The sequence below is a fragment of the Elephantulus edwardii genome, unplaced genomic scaffold (genome assembly GCF_000299155.1).
Source record: "Elephantulus edwardii isolate Elephantulus edwardi_28Jun2011 unplaced genomic scaffold, EleEdw1.0 scaffold00011, whole genome shotgun sequence".
Classification (NCBI taxonomy): domain Eukaryota; kingdom Metazoa; phylum Chordata; class Mammalia; order Macroscelidea; family Macroscelididae; genus Elephantulus; species Elephantulus edwardii.
In genome coordinates, this window is record NW_006399761.1 from 23,015,291 (window position 1) to 23,034,371 (window position 19,081).

At 39.9% G+C, this 19,081-nt stretch overlaps 1 protein-coding gene across 1 annotated transcript in view; it reads left to right on the forward strand.

The window, feature by feature from the left end:
* Positions 1 to 19,081, forward strand: part of WDPCP (WD repeat containing planar cell polarity effector) — a 317,353-nt gene that overhangs the window by 194,855 nt on the left and 103,417 nt on the right. Inside the window, exon 13 of the mRNA XM_006881030.1 lies at positions 4,149 to 4,212. Within this exon, the coding sequence (XP_006881092.1) occupies positions 4,149 to 4,212 (64 nt within the window). The remainder of the gene's footprint in view (positions 1 to 4,148; positions 4,213 to 19,081) is intronic.

The following is a 19,081-nucleotide window of genomic DNA, read 5'->3' on the forward strand; positions in this document are numbered from 1 at the left end:
CACCACAGCTGTGAATAATGTCCCGCAACCTCCCCAGCCCTCCTGTTCTCTCCCCTTCCCTCTTTAGATATCCATATACATCTCATTGGTTATCCTTCTATTTTTATAGTAGTGCTCTTACACAGTATTTGTCTTACGCGCCTGAGTTACTTCACTCAGCGTAATGCTCTCTGGCCTCTCCCATATTCTCTCTTCCAGTTGTTGTTCCCAGCTGCTGCATAAATACCACAGTTTCTCAGTCCAGTTGTTTGTTGATGGGCATTTCGACTGTTTCCATTTTCTTGCAATTTACATGTGTTGTTTTTAGTTCCAACTTTAAAGGGTTTTTTTAGTCTATACTTAGAAGTAGAATTGCTAGGTAATGTGTCTGTGTAACTTTTACAGCCCGTCACGCTGGTTTCAATGTCAGTTACCACTCTTAACATTCCCACCAACAATGCACAAGGGGTTTAACATCACATCCTCACCAATATCGGTTGTTTTCGGGGTTTTATTTTCCCAGTAAGGCAGACTAATGAGTTTGAAGTGGTATCTTTATTGTAATTATGATCTGCATTTCCCTGATGACTTGTGATCTTTTCATGTATCTACTGGCAATCTGTATATCTGCTCTTGTGAATTATCTTTTCATGTCTGTTACCACTTTCTAAATTGGATTGTTTTCTTATGCTACTGAGTTTTAAGAGTTCCTTAAAAATTCTAGCTATTAAGCCCTTAGCTGATAAATGATTGCTAACTATTTCTTCCCATTAACTAGACTATTTCTTGATAATGTACACTTCAGCAAAGTTAAATATCTTTATCTGTGCCTTTCTTGTTATGTCTGCTTTTGGTGTCATATTAAAAATCTGTTATCTTGAAGTTTTTGAATTTTTCCCCTACTTCTAAAAGTTTTATAGTTTTAACTCTGAGTGAGTCAGTTTGATTTAATTTTTATGTATAATGTGAAGGATCCAACTTCAGGGTTTTTTGCATACTGAAATCCAGGTTGGTTTGGTTTTTTTAAAGCATCATTTCTTTGGAAGACTTTGTTATCCTGTTCAACAGATCTTTCACCCTAAATGTCCATCAACAGATGGATGCATAAGCAAAATATGATTGATGTCATCGTTGTTGTTAGATAACTTTAAGCCACCAATCACTCATAGCAACCCCACGACCAACAAGCAGATCTGAACCTTGCTATGCCCTGCCACATCCTCAGCATTTCAGTCATGCTCTAGCTCACTCGTTCCTGTCATTGTGCTGGTGCATGTCCTTGAAGGTCAGCTTCTCTTCGTCTGAGCCTCCACCTTTGCCACCAAGGTCTGTTTCCAGGAACTAGACATGTCCAAAGTCTATGAGACCGAGTTTCACCATCCTTGCCTGTAAGGAGCATACTGGTTGCAGTTCCTCAGAAGCAGACTTGTTTGTGCTTTTGGCTGTCCACCACCAAAACTCAAATGTATCAATTGTTCTTTGGTCTTCCTTATTCATTATTCCAACTTTAAGATGATTAGGAAGCAATTACAAATACCATGGTTGGGATCACGTGCACCATAGTCTTTAAACTAACATCCTTGCTCTTAGCACTTTGGAGAAGTCCTTGGCAAATTTTCCCAATGCAGCATACCTTTTGATTTCTTGACTGATGCTTCCATGTTAATTGGGGATTCAAAGAAAATGAAATAGTTGACAGCATCAATCTTTTCTCCATCTATCATAGCACCTTTTAATTTCTTGACTGATGCTTTCATTATGAGACTCTTGTCTGAGATGGTATTGCCAAATGTTTGTTCTCAGTCAGTAGGTTTTATTTTCACCCTGTTGGGGAAAAGTCATAAGCCTCTTTTGTCACTGAGGAATCTCTCTCTATTCCTAAATTACTGAGTTTTAATTGTGAAAGGGAGTTGAGTATTGCCAGATGGCTCTTCAGCCTCAAATGTGATCACGTGAGAGGGTTTATTTCCCTTTGTTCTGTAATGTGGGCTTGTCCACTCCTGGGTCATTGCCTGTTGCTTGTATGAGAAGGTGTGTATGAACTGCTGTGACAGTAAGCAGCTTTGAGCAAAGTTTCCAGATCAGAACAGGGTAGGAAGGACAAGCCTCATGGTCTGATGAGTGCCAGTCACTGAATATCATATGGTTGCCACCTATTGATTCAGCACCCGATCATGGAGATGGACATGGGACATGATATCGATATACACCACATTTTGTTTAACAGTGCATCTGTTGAGCATGACAGAAGTCCTGAGGGTGGTACAGGATAGGGCCATATTCAAATCTGTTGATCATAAGGTCAACTAAGAGTCGTATTCAACTGGGGGCACCTGACGACCACTACAACATGCACCCACTGGTCGACAACTTGGGTCTCTCTACTTTTTGTCTGCTGCAGTGAACATGGATGTACAAGTGTCTGTTTGAAGCTCTGCTTTCCTATTTTGAGGGTTGTTCTTGTTCTTGTGTGTTTTCGAGTCGCTTGTGACTCCTAGCGCCCTATATGCAACAGCTCTGAACTCTGCTCTATCTTGAGCCAACCTTATTGTCTCTGACATACCTACTATCATTACCCCAGTCACTGAATCAGTCCATCTCATCGAGGGTCTTCCTCTCCTGCGCTTTCCATCCACCCTCCCAAGCATGACATCCCTCTCCAAGGACTGGTCCCTCCTTGCAAGATGTCCAATGTATGTCAGACAAAACTTCAGAATCCTTGCCTCCAAGGAACAGCCTGGTTTCACCCTCTCCAGGACCAACCTGTTTATTTTCCTAGCAGTCCATGGTATATTCAACACTCCTCTCCAGCACCACAGCTCAAAGACATCAATTCTTTTGTCAGGGACCTTTCCAGTGTACTGAAAAGCAATGATATCAGTCTGGTGCACCTGATACAGGCCATAGTCTTTGCAATTACTTGCTATGTGTCAAAAAGCTGGACAGTGAGTAAGGATGATAGGAGAAATGATTTTGAGAGTATATATCTAAAAATGGGATTGTGGAATCACATGGCAGTTAATAAAAAAATAACAACCCAAACACTCAAAATCATTACCTTAGATTTCAAACTGACAAATAGTAATGGTCCATTGGGTTTCCAAGCTTGTAAATTGAAGTGTAAATCTTAGTGAATCACTGGTGGATTTGAACTGATAGAGATGTGTAGCCTTTGGATTAGGAGTACAATTTGGCTTACAATACTATATACACCACCAGAAATGCATGAGTGTTTCAACTTCTCCACATCTGCAATGACACTACTTTAAAACAAAAGGTGTTCTAGAAGCCCTGTCCACCATTCACCTGTCAGTCTGTGTTAATGTGATGGCTCTCCAGTTGCATGTATCAAATGACATACTTCATTAAGCAAATATGCAGCAAAGGACTTTTTTTTTCCCAAAGGACTTCTTTAAAGTACTAGAGAGCTACCATGGCACTTAAAGACTAAGTTGTGCCTGACCTAAATGGTCCTGTTTCTAGTTGCTTCATATGTATTTGAAAGTTAATAAGGAAATCTGGAGAATAACTGATGCCTTTGAACTGACCTGACTTGACAACACCCAAGAACAACAACCTCTTGCCCAAGAATAATGTTTGTCTCCAGGGACTGGCCATTCTTGATGACATGATCAGAAGATATCAGATATGTCAAATCTCCTCATTATAACATCTAAGGGACTTTCTGGCTGCACTTCTTGGAAATCACGAGAGAATGCTGCATTTTTTCCAAATCACAGATGTGTGGTGTTTCTACTGATGCAATATCTGACTATTCAACTTGTCCTAAGAAATAAAAAAATATGGCTTATTAATTCCTGCCATACTGCTGTAGTTTTCACCTTTTCTCTTACAAAACACAGTTGAGTGAGAAGTGGTTAAATGCACATGTTCTAAAGCTGACGTCTTTCTCAGTTCAGTGCTCCCTGTCATGGGCCAGGGTCATCCTTCAAGGATGACCTTAGGGCTCCAAATATTTGTGCCTTAGCTCCACCAACATGCGATGACTTCACAGATGGAGGAGTGCAGCAGGCTCAGCCACTGTTTGAAAACATTTTTTTTCCTTTCAGAAGACTAAAAACAATAATGTAAATGCATTGAACAAACAGGTCTCTCCTTGGACATAGTTTTATTCACCACTAATACCATCTTTCTGTCCTTCCTTACAGATATCAACGATTTGAAAAGGCATTTCTCTTAGCTGTTGACATTGGTGCCCGAGACCTGTTTATGGTGAGTCATTCTCGGGGATGATTTTGTACCTTCAGTTCTAAGGCTGAGTAAGTTGTCAGGTTTTGTGACCATTAAAAAGGATTAGTGTCATTTTCAACCTTAGGCACATGGTTGGGAAGGCATTATTCCATTTTGGCTCGTAGCTTTGCCTTCATGAAACTGGTCAATAACCATGTAGTATTTTTTGACTTGTTGACATTTTCTTTGCTAGAGGCCAGAGGACGTCTTATGTTTTCTAAAAGGAATTTAAAATTCCTGAAAGTTTTTCTTTCCTCATGCTGCTCATGTACCTTGGTAAGAGAGGATGAGACCTTTCTATTTAATAAGCTTAATGTATTTCTAATCTATTCCTGACATGCCCTGTAGAAGCCAGAGCAGGACAGGCATATCAATAGTTCTTGGATGTGTTCAGTTAGTTGCTTAGATTTTAGTAAAAAAGAGTAAATAATCAATGTTCTCATTTGCGGTTTTTAAGTGCAAAGAGGATCTGTTGTTAAGTGCCATTGAGTCGAGTACAACCCTATGTACAAAAGATCTGACCCCCCTTCTATAACTATTGTCTTTTCTCTAATGTTTATAAAGTTCCAAAGAACTCTTGTTTAGGAAGTGGATGCTAAGCCTGTCTCAATCTGGGAGCTTCACCAAACACTGTCCACCATGGTGTAACCATTATGGCATTACAGTGTGTTCCGTGTCAACAGCAACCCCATGTTATCTCAGTACAGCAAACTGACAGACAAGTGCTGAACCACTTAGAACAATGTTCTTCCTACACAGAATCATCAGAGGATCTAGGAAGTTATAAATTGCATTTACCCACAAGTCTTCTCATTAGCCAAAGAAAAGTAAAGCTTAGGTGCCCCTTACACATCTTTGTGTTGTTTCTTTTGTAAGATCTTGCATCATAATGTCCTAGGGAGGTGGGATGAACAAAGACAGGGTCCACTTTCCAGTCGGCAAGTGTTCAATGTCTGATTTCACTGTTGTCAAGGACACAACAGAGCAAAGCCTTCTAGAATAAGAGAACTTCTGGAGGATTCTGCACCTGAATCTTGTATACACTGAAGGTGTTTGTAAGTTTAAGCTTTGGCATTTTAGATGTTTTTTTTGTTTGGGGTTGGTTTGTTGTTGCTTGTTTTTTTTTCATTTTAGATGTTCATATGACTTAGTTACATTAAGACACTTGCCTTTGGATGTAATTTGAAAACTAAATTTGCACATTTTATAAAATTGTGCAGTCGCTGAATGTAAAAAAAAAGTGTAATCTCTCAAAATGGAAAAAAGTAATCTCTCAAGAAATTAAAAGACTAAATTGCCTTAGGAAAATCTGCTGTCAGAGACCTGTCCAAAGTACTGAAGAGAAACGATGTCAGTCTAAGGTGTACCTGATACAGGCCATGCTCTTTGCAATCACTTGCTATGCATTACAGAGCTGGACAATGACAAGGGATGTTAGGAGAATTGATGCCTTTGAGCTGTGGTGTTGGAGAATAGTATTGAATATATCATGGACTGCTAAGAGAATGAACAGGTTCGTCCTGGAGAGGGTGAAACCAGGGTACTCTTGGAGGCAAGGATTCTAAAGCTTCGTCTAACATACTTTCGACATGTTACAAGAAGGGACCAGTCCTTGGAGAGGGATGTCATGCTTGGGAAGGTAGAGGGACAGCGCAGGAGAGGAAGACCCTCGATGAGATGGATTGATTCAGTGACTGGGATAACGGAGGTAGGTGTGTTGGAGACCGTGAAATTGGCACTGGACAGAGGAGGGTTTAGGGCTGTTGTACACAGGGTCACTATGAGTCATAGGCTACTTGATGGCACATAACAACAATCTCTCTCAAAAGGAGGGACTTGCTGTGATTTGCCAGCTGTTATGTCATTGTGCAAGTGTGTTACTATGTTAATGAGAAGTTTCTGTTTTCATCAAAATCTAAGTAACTGTGCTAATATCGAAAGTGTAGTTATATAACTTTTAAATTATTTTCCCTAACCATCTCCAGTTTTCTTGTCTCCACCTTTTTACCTCTGTTTTTCCCCCACGCTGATAAGTTTATTTTTTTTTTTTTTTAGTATGCTGTTGTTGAGGACCATCAAGTAAGAACCCCATGGCTGACCCTCAGACAGGTTTTCAGAGGCAGTTAATCACATGGGAGGAGATTGCCCAGCTTTCTCCTGTGGAGCAGCTGATGGATTCAAACCACATTCCTTCAGGATTGCTGCCAAGTTTCTTACCAGTAGGCTACTAGAGCTCCCTTATAAGTTGATAGTCTCAACCTTTTTCTAGCTAAATTAAAAATTTACAAGGTTAGAAGAAGGTCAGTGTTCTGTGCCTCACAGACTTCTCTCAAAGTGTTATATTGGCCTGTATTTTTCTCGACTCAAAACTCAAGCTCACTGCCCTAGGCTTTTCTGACGGAGAGGGTCCAGTAGCAGTCAGCTTTCAGAGGCTGTAAATGGTACTGGGAGGAGACTGCTCATCCTTCAAGAGCCTCCGGTGGGTTGGAGCTGACCTTTGATAGTTGATGTAGACTAGGCCACCAGAGCCATCTATGTACCTTCTAGTTCTTTATTATTAATTAATGATACTGTGTCATCAAAGGGGTCTCTGGTGGCCTAGTGTCAAGAAGCTGAGCTGCAATCCTGAAGACACATGGTTCGAGGCTATAAGCTGTTCCATGGGAGAAGGATGGGCAGTCTCCTTTTGTGCAATTAACTGTCTCTGAAAACTCACCAGTCAGCCAGCTTTGAATCAGTTCTGACTCAACAGTACACAACAGCAAACAACATGTCATCAAAGCCAACTTATAAACTCTTTTCAGTTGTATCTGCTCTAGCATTTAACCCCAGGTGAGCCCATAACAATACAGGATATTTGTTAGTTGAAATCACTTCCATAAAGGTAGCCTGTCTAAGGATAGGCTAATTTAACTCTAATCTATAAAGATTTTGCATATAAAAAGGGAAAACTTAAAATACAGAAACATCATCACTTCTTTTTTATTTGTGAGAGCAAATTGTCATTATTCAGAATTCTGTATCCTCTTTCTGTACATAAAACACTGCACATATCACTCAACATCTGTCTCTAGGAAGCCAAAATGTAACAGACGTTGAAGATTCAAAGCTTTATCTAAGCTCATGAACCTATTGTATGCATTTAATGTTCTATGTCAAAATGCCTAAGAAATTAGTATTTTCTGATAGATCAGTTCTGACTATTTTGTTTTTATATCCCCCGCCACAGTTCTGACTATTAAAATTCATTTAGACATAGATGTATATTCTGAGAAAAATTACTTTTTTAAAATTTAATTCAAAATTAAATTAACCCTGCCTATAAATTATTTTCCCCCCATCAAGGCGTGTCTTCCCAAAAGCCTAGTGTCATTTGAATCACAAAGCATCAGTTAATTTTAAAAGAACTCATTTTATGCATTAGCAATGGTATATGATACAGTCAAGAGTACAGATAGAGCTCACGTCACAACAGATTTGTATTGAAAAGCCAGTATAAGTGAGGTGTTCTCCAGGCTGCCTGCTTCAAATCCAGACTCTTATTAATGTACTAATCACTAACTAGCTGTTTGATTTTATATTATTTCCCCAACTCTATTTTATTACTTCATAGGTGATTATTATCTGAATAGTGGCAAAAAGAATACTTAGATCCAGGTTTAGGTATTAAATGAGCCACTTTGCATGCAATCCCTGGCTTCTAATGGTTTACTATTAGGTGCTGTTGAACCTTGTACGAGTCATAGTGACCTTATGAACAGCTGACCTGAACCCTGCCCTCTCCTGTGCCATTCTCATCGTCTCTGACCACTAGAGCCCGTTGCTGAAGTCTCTGTGTCAGTCCATCTTGTTGGAGGCCTTCCTCTCCTTCGCTGACCCTATTTTTGTAGCAACATCACACCATTTTAATTGCAATGGTTTTAGCACTTGTTTTTTAATATATAATGGATCTATCTCTACTACTTTCTCACCATCACTTCCTTCTTCTGGAGAATATCCCCAGTGGTTCTAACATGCTTGTGACTGTTTGAAATGAAAATCATTTGGTGAGGTTTAAAAGCATTCCTTTGGGTTTGGATTGGAATCACCATGAGGTTATAATCTAATTTGGAAGAAAGTTGTATTTCTTTTGCTATCTCTCAGTATCATCCCCTGATAGTAAAATATACTTTTAAAAATACATTGGAATTTTTTAATAACTGTCTCTCAACATAAATTTTCATCACAGAGGAGTGTCCTTGATCTTTGTAAGGCTACTACTACTGATCATCTATTAACTGTCAAATACTAAGAACTCTAGCAACGGTTTGTCCCGTTCTCACCTAAATACTGCCGTATCACCATCCTGTGATACAGGTTATGGAGGGAAAGCCTCAGCTTTATTAAAGAGCTAATTTCTCAAGACTGCAGAGCTAGACTTGGTATCCAATTTCCCAGGAAAAGCAGCCAGTGAAAACCCCATGGATCATGATGGTTCCGTTCTGATGTGCGTGGGGCTATGCCATGTATCAAAGTCTGACTCAGTGGCTTCTAACTAGAAGAACACCACTAGGAAATGCCATAGCCAGGATGTTAAACCCAGATATCAACTCATAGTGTCCATTCTAACCTCTAGCCATTGCAGGCTAAGAATTGAAATACAGAATATTTCATAAGGAAGGCACCTGGTTGAATTGTAAGGAAAATTTTTATCAGTCACGAAAATACATTTTTGGTGCAATACTAGATGAGAGCAGGGTTCAGAGCTATTGTACATAGGGTCACTATGAGTTGTAACTGACTCATCGGCCCATAACAACCATAATAAGAGGTACAAAGTCGAGGGACACTGGTTAAAGTAGGCAAGTTCTTCTAGTCATTCCCCAGGAAATGTTTGGAGCAGAAAACACAATTTGTAAATATATTTCATTCTTTAAAAAAGTAGATAATTATGTTGGTTGTTATGTGCTGTCGAATCGATTGTGACTTTCAACTCTGTTCTGTACCAATCGCACCGTCTCCAACACAGCTGCTCCATTACCCCAGTTCCTGTGTCAGTCAGTCTCATCCAGGGTCGTCTTCTCCTGAGCTGTCCCTCCACCCTTCCAGGCAGGGTGTCGTTCTCCTGTCCACATGCTTAAAGTATGTGAGATGGAGCTTCAAAATACTTGCTGGGAGAGAAGTGCTGTTGAAAGGTGAGGAAATAGATCAAAATGCTGGCAGGATGGAGGACAGGACCATGACACCTGTGCCTAAAAGGCGAGGGGCAAAATTGAATCTGTTAGCTGTATAATGAAGGGCCTTTGGTCTGCTCTTCTGAGTAAGATGCTTGTCTGTTAGACATAATTCTAAAGCTGAGCATCCAAAGTAAAAACAGACCAGGAAGAAGGATTGGCCACCCACTTCTGAAATAACAAGCCTTTGAAAACCCTGTGAATTATACTTAAGACTTATTTCTTCAAAGAGCTCTGGTGGCCTAGTGGCAAGAACCTGTACAGCCTCCAAGGTCACCCATGTTGTGTGATGCTTTATGAGTTCATTGTTTTTCAGTGCTGCGTAATATTCCGTTGTATGACGGTACCATAGTTTTTCTATCCATTCCTTTGTTAATGGGCACTTCCTTTCTGCTTTCTTTAGGGTATGTTCCCAGTAATGGAAATGCTGGATCAAATCATATTTCTGTCTAACTTTTCTGTAAACTGTCATTAAAATAACAATTAAAATTAAAAGCTATATTTAAAAAAAAACACCCCACACGAAAAAGAAGCTGCACTGCAATCCAGAGGCATGTGGTTCAAAGCCACCAGCTGCTTCATGGGAGAAGGATGGGTATTCTCCTCCCGTGCGATTAACTGCCTCTAAAAACCCATGGAGGATCAGCTATGAGTCGGTTCTGACTCTGCACAACAACAACTTACTTATTTAAAATTATCCCTTGAGGGTAGGCCTCTCCAAACAAATATATCAAGATGAGTGTGCCTGTTCTCTCAGTGTAGCTGGGTATTATTTGCGACTCTTATTGCTAAAATGAGAAAGTCTTTCTCAGCATTGTAATTCTAGCCCTCCTTTGGCCTTTATATTTTGAATACACTTTTAAGGATTGAATGCTGCAGTCAAAGGTTCAAAGCAGTTATTTGTAGTTCAGTTATGGGATAGACTGGAATTTGTAAAATGTGGGAACCTTAAACAAGACCCAGAGTCTAACAGAGTTTTGGGTTGATGTCTTGCTTGTAATCTTTCTCTTAGGGACGGTGTGTTACCTCCCCAGCAGCCATTGTTTCTGGCTGGCTGGGTCAAGGATGATGCCTTACAGTTCATTTTGTTGTTGGAAATTTTTTTTTTTTATTTAAAACTTTTGGTCTTGATTTTTTTACAGGTTTGTGTACATTGTGTTTCATAGTATTCCTCATTCACATTGTGTTTCATACAATCATTTCCATGTATTATATTTATAAAATTAATCACCATTGGACCACGCCCATCATTATTACCCTGTTTTTTCAGGTCCCCGCCAGATCTTCCCCATTTCCTCTACTTCTTCCTTTCACCCACAAAATTGTGCAACTCTGTGATTTCACCCCTGCCCATTTTTACCTCTCTTCCCACCCCTTTCCTCCCACCCGGTATACCCATACATGTTTTATTATGGTCTTATGCAGTTTTGTCCCTTGAGACTGAGTTAGTTCACTCAGCATAATGCTCTCTAGTCTCTCCCAAGTTATGTAGTATTTTCTGAAATGACTGCTTATGAGTGCTGCATAATAATACATTATATGAATGTACCACAGTTTCTCAATCCATTCACCCCAGTAGCAGTGGCAAAGTTGAGCAGAGCAGCAAGCAATAAATATTGGAGACGGTGTGGAGAGGTGGGAACTCTCATACTCTGTTGGTGGGGTTGTAAAATGGTACAACCACTCTGTAAGGCAGTTTGGCATTTCCTCAAAAAGTTAAACATAGAAACTGTATGACCCAGCTGTTCCATTACTTAGAATATTCCCAGAACTGTGACACAAATGGAGATTTGTACACCAGTGTTGATAACACCATTAGTCACCATCACTAGAACATAGTAACAGGCCCAGATCTTCAACCACGGCAGTCACAGGTGGTGCTCTGTACAGTCTTGGTGGTAATCCAGCCTCCGGCCTCTTCTGAGCCTCCCATTCCAGGAATTCCACATGTCACATTTCCCATTCTGTTATTGCTGTTCATTGCTGACAAATTGAAATAGACTTGTAGCTGACCCTCCAGCAGGTTTTCAGAGGCTGCAAACTGCATGGGAGAACGCTGCCTATTTTTCTCCCATGGAACAGCTGATGGATTTGAATTGCTTGCCTCTGGGTCGACAGTGAAACGTCTTAACAGAGCTCTGTTTCCCCATTCTAAGCACCTACATTGTGCAGATTCCAGTTCATCCAGTTTTGCCTCTTGGGCCATGAGTGACTCATCTAACCAGTTTGTTGCCCTGGTCTCACTGCCTGATTAGCCCTAAAGAAAGCTGCTTCCCACAAGCAAATGAAGACTGGCAGGTGATAGGTACTACACATAACTCTTTAATCTTGTGTGCAAATAAAGGCAGATGACCCAATAAGCTAATGAAACAAAATAGTTAACTATTCTGATCTGTTAGTTATGCTTCGCTAACTATTTTATTTCATTAGCTTATTGGTTAGTTTTCTTTCCACCTCCACCTCTACTTTGTTCTCTGTGGTGACATGGCTTTTTTTTTAAAATGTGATTTTATTTTCTATTGATTTGCATAGGAAATAGTATACATTGTGACTCATTCCTATACATTGTGCTTCATACATTCACATTGTGTTTTATAGATCATTCATATACTTTGTGGGGTTTTTTGCCAATAAAAAAAAAATCTTCCACCCGCCCCCAATGCTACATATATTTTGATTTCTTCTTTTTTCTTTTCATTAGTTTATTTACAGAATTCTAATACATATACTTTGTGTTTTATGAAATCAGTCATCACTGATCTGTGCCTACCATTATCCTGTTTTCAAGTCCACACTGAATCATTCCCATTTCTATACCCACTTCACCCCAATCCACCATCCAAACTGGTGGATTTCTCCTATCCTCGTCTGTTCCTCCTCCTCCTCCTCCTTTAAGACTTTTATATACATCTTACTAGTTACCCTTCTACTTTTACAATAATAATCTTATGCAGTATTTGTCCTCATGAGACTGAGTTAGTTCACTCAGCATAATGCTTTCTACCCTATCCTGTGGTATCTTCATTTGATGAGGGAGATTTGTACTGTTTCCATTTTCTTGCTATTGTGAATAACACTGCTATGAAAATAGGTCTTATGAGTTCACTTAGTATAATACTCTCCAGTCTCTCCCAAGTTACGGAGGAATTTTCTAAATCATTGCTCCTGAGTGTTGCATAGTATTCCTTCGTATAAATGTACCACAATTTCTCAATCTACTCATTTGTGTTTGGACATTTGGGCTGTTTGATGGTGAACAAAGCTATTGTCACCATTGATGTACAAATCCCCATTTGTGTCTCCGTTCTAATATCCTTCAGGTATATTCCTGGCAGTTGAAATAGCTGGATTATATGAAATGTTAATGTTTAGGTTTTGAGGAAATGCTAAGCTACTTTCCAGAGTGGGTGTACCATTTTACAGTCCCACCAACAGTGTATGAGAGTTTCTATCTCTCCACATCCTTTACAATATTTATTGCTTGCTGTCCTATTAAATTTTGCCACTGCTACTGTGGCAAGATGGTATCTCATTGTCATTTTGATTTGCATCTGTCTTGTTCCCAGTGATTTGGAGCATCTCTTCATGTGTCTATCACCTATCTCAATTTCCTTCTCTGTGAAAAGTCTTTCCATGACTCTTGTCCATTTTGTTATTGAGCTTTCAGTCTTGTTCTGTGGAGGCCCTGTAGGATTACATAAACTTTTATTATGAGACCCTTGTCTGGGATGGCTTTGCCAAATATTTTTTCACAGTGAACTTTCTTTTCATCCTGTGGGGAAAAGGTTTTAATGCACACATGATTTAATCTTTAGAAGATCCCTTTCGTCAGTATTATCCTCCCCTCATTGTGTATTTCTGACCGGCTAAGCTTGGTCCCAGTTTGTCTCTTAGGAACTTGATGGTTTTGAGCTTTACTCCGGGTCTCTGATCCAGGGTGAGTTGACTTCTGTGTACGGTGTGAGATGTGGATCCTGTTTCAGCTTTTTGCAAGTTGCAGTCCAGTTTTACTAGCACCATTTGGTGAAGAGTTTGTTATTTCCCCATTTTATATATTTTGTTTCCTTGTTGAATATCATTTTACCACAGACAGATGGGTTAATTTCTGGGTTCTCTATTCTGGTCCATTAGTCTGTGTGCCTGTCATTGTACCAGGGCCATGCTGTTTTGGTTATTACAGCCATACAGTAGGTTTTCGATCAGGGAATGCTATGCCTTCCCCCTCACTGTTTTTCAGAAGTGTTTTGCTTATTCAGGTTCTCTTTTCTTTCCAGATAAACTTGAAAATTTCCCTTTCGATCTCCTTGAAAAATGCATTTGGTATCTGTATTGGGATTGTGTTGAACATGTAGGTTGGTTTTGATAGGATTGTCATTTTTAGTATATTAAGTCTTCCTGTCCATGAACAAGAAACATTTTTCCATTTTTTTTTTAGGTCTTACTGTTGATCGCGTATTTTGTAGTTTTCTTTGTAAAGATCTTTTATGTCTCTAATTTTAGATGTATTCCCTGTTGTTTGTGTTGTTGTTATGTGCCATCGAGTTGTTTGCGACTCCTAGCGACCCTATGTCCAAGAGCTCTAAACGCTGTTCTATCCTGTGCCAACCTAGCCATCTCAAACGCCCTTATTCCCACTGCTCCAGTCACAGAATCGTTCCATCTCATCGAAAATCTTCCTCTCCTTCGCTGCCAAACATGATGTCCCTCTACAAGGACCAGTCCCTCCTTGCAACATGCAGAATCCTTGACTCCAAGGAGCATTCCGACTTCACCTTCTCCAGGACAAACCTGTTTGTTCTCCTAGCAGTCCATGTTCAACACTCTTCTCCAGCACCACAGCTCAAAGGCATCAATTCTCTTCCTGTCAACCCTATTCACTGTCCAACTCTCTGATGCATAGCATGTAATTGCAAAGACTATAGCCTGAATCAGGCGCACCTTAGTCTCCAGCCTGACATTGTTGCTCCCAATGCAATTTGTCTCTTGATTTCCTGGCTGCTGTTACCAAGAGTGTTGACTGTGGAGCCAAGCAAACTAAAACTGTTAACTATCTCAATCTCTTCACCATCCATACTGATGCTGCCAATTGGCCCAGTGGTGAGAATCTTTGTTTTCTTGAAGTTGGGCTTCAATCCATGTTGAAGACTGCAGTCCTTGACCTTCTGCAGCAAGCGCTTCAGGTCCTCCTCAGTTTCAGCGAGCAGGGTTGTGTTATCTGCTTAACGCAGGTTGTTGATGACTCTTCCACCAATCCTGATGCCACATTCCTCCTCATACAGCCCAGCATCTCAGATGATCTGTTCTGCATACAGTTTGAAAAGGTATGGAGACAGCATACATCCCTGATGGACCCCCTTCTTTATTTTGAACCATGTAGTATTTCCTTGCTCTGTTCTGACAACTGCCTCTTGGTCCAAGTATAAGTTTCACATTAGCACAATCAAATGTTCTGGGATTCCCATTCTTCTCAGAGTCAGCCATAGCTTGTTGTGATCCACACAGTCAAAAGCCTTTGCGTAGTCAATGAAGCACAGATTCTTCTGGTATTTTCTGCTTTCTGCCAAGATCCATCTAACATTAGCTATAATATCCCTAGTACCACGACCTCTTCTAAATCCAGCCTGGACATCTGGCAGTTCTCTGTTGACATATTGTTCCAAACATTTTTGGATAATTTTCAGCAGAATCTTGCTTGCATGTGATATCAATGATATTGTTCAATAATTTCCACACTCTGTTGGGTCACCTTTCTTTGGAATGGGAACAAATATCGATCTTTTCCAGTCAGTGGGCCAGCTGGCTGTCCTCCATATTTCTTGGCACAACTTAGTGAGCACATCCAGGGCAGTGTCTGTTTGTTGAAATAAATCAATTAGTATGCCGTCAACTCCTGGAGCCTTGTTTTTCGCCAATTCCTTCAGAGCAATTTGAACTTTCTCCTTCATCACCGTAGGCTCTTGCTCATATGTCATTTCATGAAATTCTTCTGTGTTAGCTAATTCCTTCTGGTACAGTGACTCTGTGTATTCCTTCCATCTTCTCTTGATACTTCCTGGATCATTTAACATTCTACTCAAACTATCTTTAAGTATTGCCACCCGTGGCTTGAATTTGTTTTTCAGCTCCTTCAGTTTAAGAAATGCTGAGCGAGTTTGGCCCTTTTGATTTTCTGACTCCAGCTCTCTGGACATGTCATTATAGTATCTTGCTTTGTTGTCCCGGGCCGCCTTTTGAAATTTTCTGTTTAGCTCTTTGATTTCTTGGTTTCTTCCTTTAGCTTGGGCTTCTCGGTGCTCTAATGCAATATTCAGAGTCTCATCTGACATCCACCTTGGTCTTTTCTTCTTTTTCAGCCTTTGAAATGATCCTTTGCCTTCTTCATGGACGATTTTCTTGATATCCTCCCAGAGCTCGTTTGGTCTATGCTTATTGGTGCTCAAGGCCTCAAACCTGTTCCTGAGATGGTTTTGATATTCGAGTGGGATAGACTTAAGATCAAATTTTGGTTCCCATGGACTTGATTTAATTTTCCTCACTTTCAGCTTGAACTTGCATATGAGTAGTTGGTGGTCTGTCCCACAATCCAATCAGCACCCAGCCAGGTTTTCACTGCCAAGTTTAACACTTCACTGCTGATATTGAGCTTCTTCCCTTCCTTTGCTGACCTTCCACCTTTCCAAGCATAATGTCTTTCTCCAAGGACTGGAAGTTTTGTCCCACAACAAGAATTAATGCAGGAATGCACTGTTGTTGGGTTTGCTCCGTTGAATATGGACTGTAGTGGGTGCATTAGAAGTCAATTTGTGATACTTAATGTAAATAATATTTTAGATTTAAAGAAAAAAAAGAAGCAGACGTCCTACAGTATATTTTTGCAAGGTGAGTGAAGTGTTAAACTTGGCACTAGCTGCCGTCTTACTCAGGGTAAGTCTCTGCAGTGCATTTTTACATATGAACTATTAATCAGTAAGAGTCTTAAATGTCAGAAATTACACTGTTAAGCATGACATGTCATCAATTTTATGTCTCACACTGGTCGATTAAAATGTAAACTGTTGCATTATACTTGGGCTTATGATTATAGTAAAGCCCTAAAGAAAAAAACCTTTTTCCCTAATATAACTCCATTTCCCTAAAATAAGACTTCACAGCTGTTTAGGTTGAAGAACTGTTTCAGTACTATGAAACCAAGAATGCAAGTCTTTCCTTTTGATAAGAATAGAATACTTGTATTGATGCCACTTAAGTTCATATACTCTTTCGCTCAGTGGCTTACTAAGTACTTTACTGATTATCAGCAACAAAATAATTACATCTCACAAAAAAAAAAAAAAAAGAAGTGAGCTTTCATTGTCTACCGTCTATGTGTTAGGCAACTGGTTTCATATAAGTGCTCTTATTGTAGTCTCTTAATAATACGGATTAAGTTAATGTACTTAATGTCACAGCCAAGGGACCTCTGGTATAATAGTCTGTAGCGAGTTGCACTGCTAATCCATCAGTTTCCTAGATTCATTCTTCGTATATTCAATGTTCTAATTGTTGTTGTTGTTATGTGCTGTCAAGTCGCCTGCCACCCATAGCGACCCTACGTACAGCAGCTCTGAACCCTGCCCTGTCCTGAGTCAGTCTAATTCCAACACACCAACTCCCATTGCTCCAGTCACTGTATCAACCCATCTCATCTGGAGTCTTCCTCTTCTGTGTTGTCCCCCCACCCTTCCAAGTATGATGTCCTTATCCACGGACCAGTCTCTCTTTGGCCATGTGCTCAAAATATGTGAGACAGAGCTTCAAAATCCTAGCCTCTAAGGAGAAATTTGGTTTCACTTTCTCCAGAACAGATTTGGTTTTTTTTTGGCGGTCCATGGTATATTCAAGATGCTTCTCCAGCACTAAAACTTGAAGGCATCAATTCTTCTTCTGTCATCCTTAGTCACTGTCCAGCTCCAGACGGAACAATTACTTCCACATAGCAAGTAATTGTGAAGACCGTGGCCTGGATTAGTTAGGTTAATGTTCCAACTATTAATGAATATTTGCAGCTAGTTTTAACTTTAAGTGTCTTTAAACCTTAGTAACTCTACTTGAGATACTATACATAAGGTACTATACATAACATTGTTCCTCTATTACTCAGAGTATCTTCAAGAGAATGGCCAGTTCTGCTTCTAGTCTGTCTTAATTTGGTAACTCCTCTGAAACCTGCCCACCATGAATGACCCTGCTGGTATTTGAGATGCTGATGGCACAGTTTCCAGCATCACAGCAACATGCAAATCATCCTGGTACAGTAAACTGAAAGACAAGTGCTGTCCCCAGAAAAGCAAACTGTAAACAAGCAAGCTCACACATGTACAGACTGTGAAATAAGCAGCATCTAAGCAACATACAAGTCATTATCCACTCCCCAAATATAGCAAAGTGAAATAAAAATGCTGTACACATAAGGGTAAACTAGAAAACAAGCAAGTATAAACAAACATGTATGCTTTTGGAAATAGAAAACAGATTTATTGTCCTGGGACAGTTTATATGCTAGCCCAACAGATGACAAAAGTTGAAATGCCTCGTCATTTCACAGTATCTGCTTATTTCAAGGGTGACTGAAGCTTCTGGGTGTGAGCCAAGTCAGAGTCTCACCTCTTCTGGTCTAGGGTATTTCAAGAGGTGGGGCACCCAGCTTGAGGCAGGGTCTCTGGCCTCGGAGGAAATATATCTAGAGGTGGTGTCTTTGCCAGTCCAAGGGATGGATGCCAGCAGGTGCCCTGTTAGAAGTGACTAGCATAAGAGACAGTCACTGTCCATCTGACATGTCCTTGTGTAGCTATATGTGGCCATAGAGTGAAGTATGTCTCTGAGACCAAAGTGGTTAACTGTATGTATGATTTAGTACTTGTGCATCTTTATTGAATTATTTTTCTGTTCATTCTGTCCTTCATTAAAAGTGATATATTGAAGAACCCTATTATTATGGAATTGTCTTTCTCTATTCAGATATTTTAGGATTTGAGTTATATATCTTGAGGCTCTGTTATTAGGTGTGTAAGTATTAATTATAGATATGCCTCCTTGTTCCATTGACCTGATTATTAGAGACATAATTATTAGTCACTACATAATGCCCTTCCTTGTCTCTAATGCTAACGTTCACCTTGAAATCTGTAAGAACTTTCTTTTACTTTTTATTTCTGCTTGCCTAACATTTTTATCACTCTGATTTCTAGTCTGTCTGTATCTTTGTGCCTAAAACGTGTCTCTTGTATACAGATTACTGATGGGTCGTGCCTTTTTATCCATTCTGCTACTCCTGCTCTCTTGACTGATGCATTTAACCCACTCAAATTCCATTTAATTATTGAGAGATCTAGGCACTAGGTTGTGCCAGGAAATCTGAAGGACAGCCAGCTGGCTAACTGACTGGAAGAGATCGATATTTGTTCCCATTCCAAGGAAAGGTGACCCAACAGTGTGTGGAAATTATAGAACAATATCACATGCAAGCAAGATTCTGCTGAAAATTATCCAAAAACATTTGGAACTATGTCAACAAAGAACTGCAGATGTGCAGGCTGGATTTAGAAGAGGTCGTGGTACTAAGGATATTATAGCTAATGTTAGATGGATCTTGGCAGAAA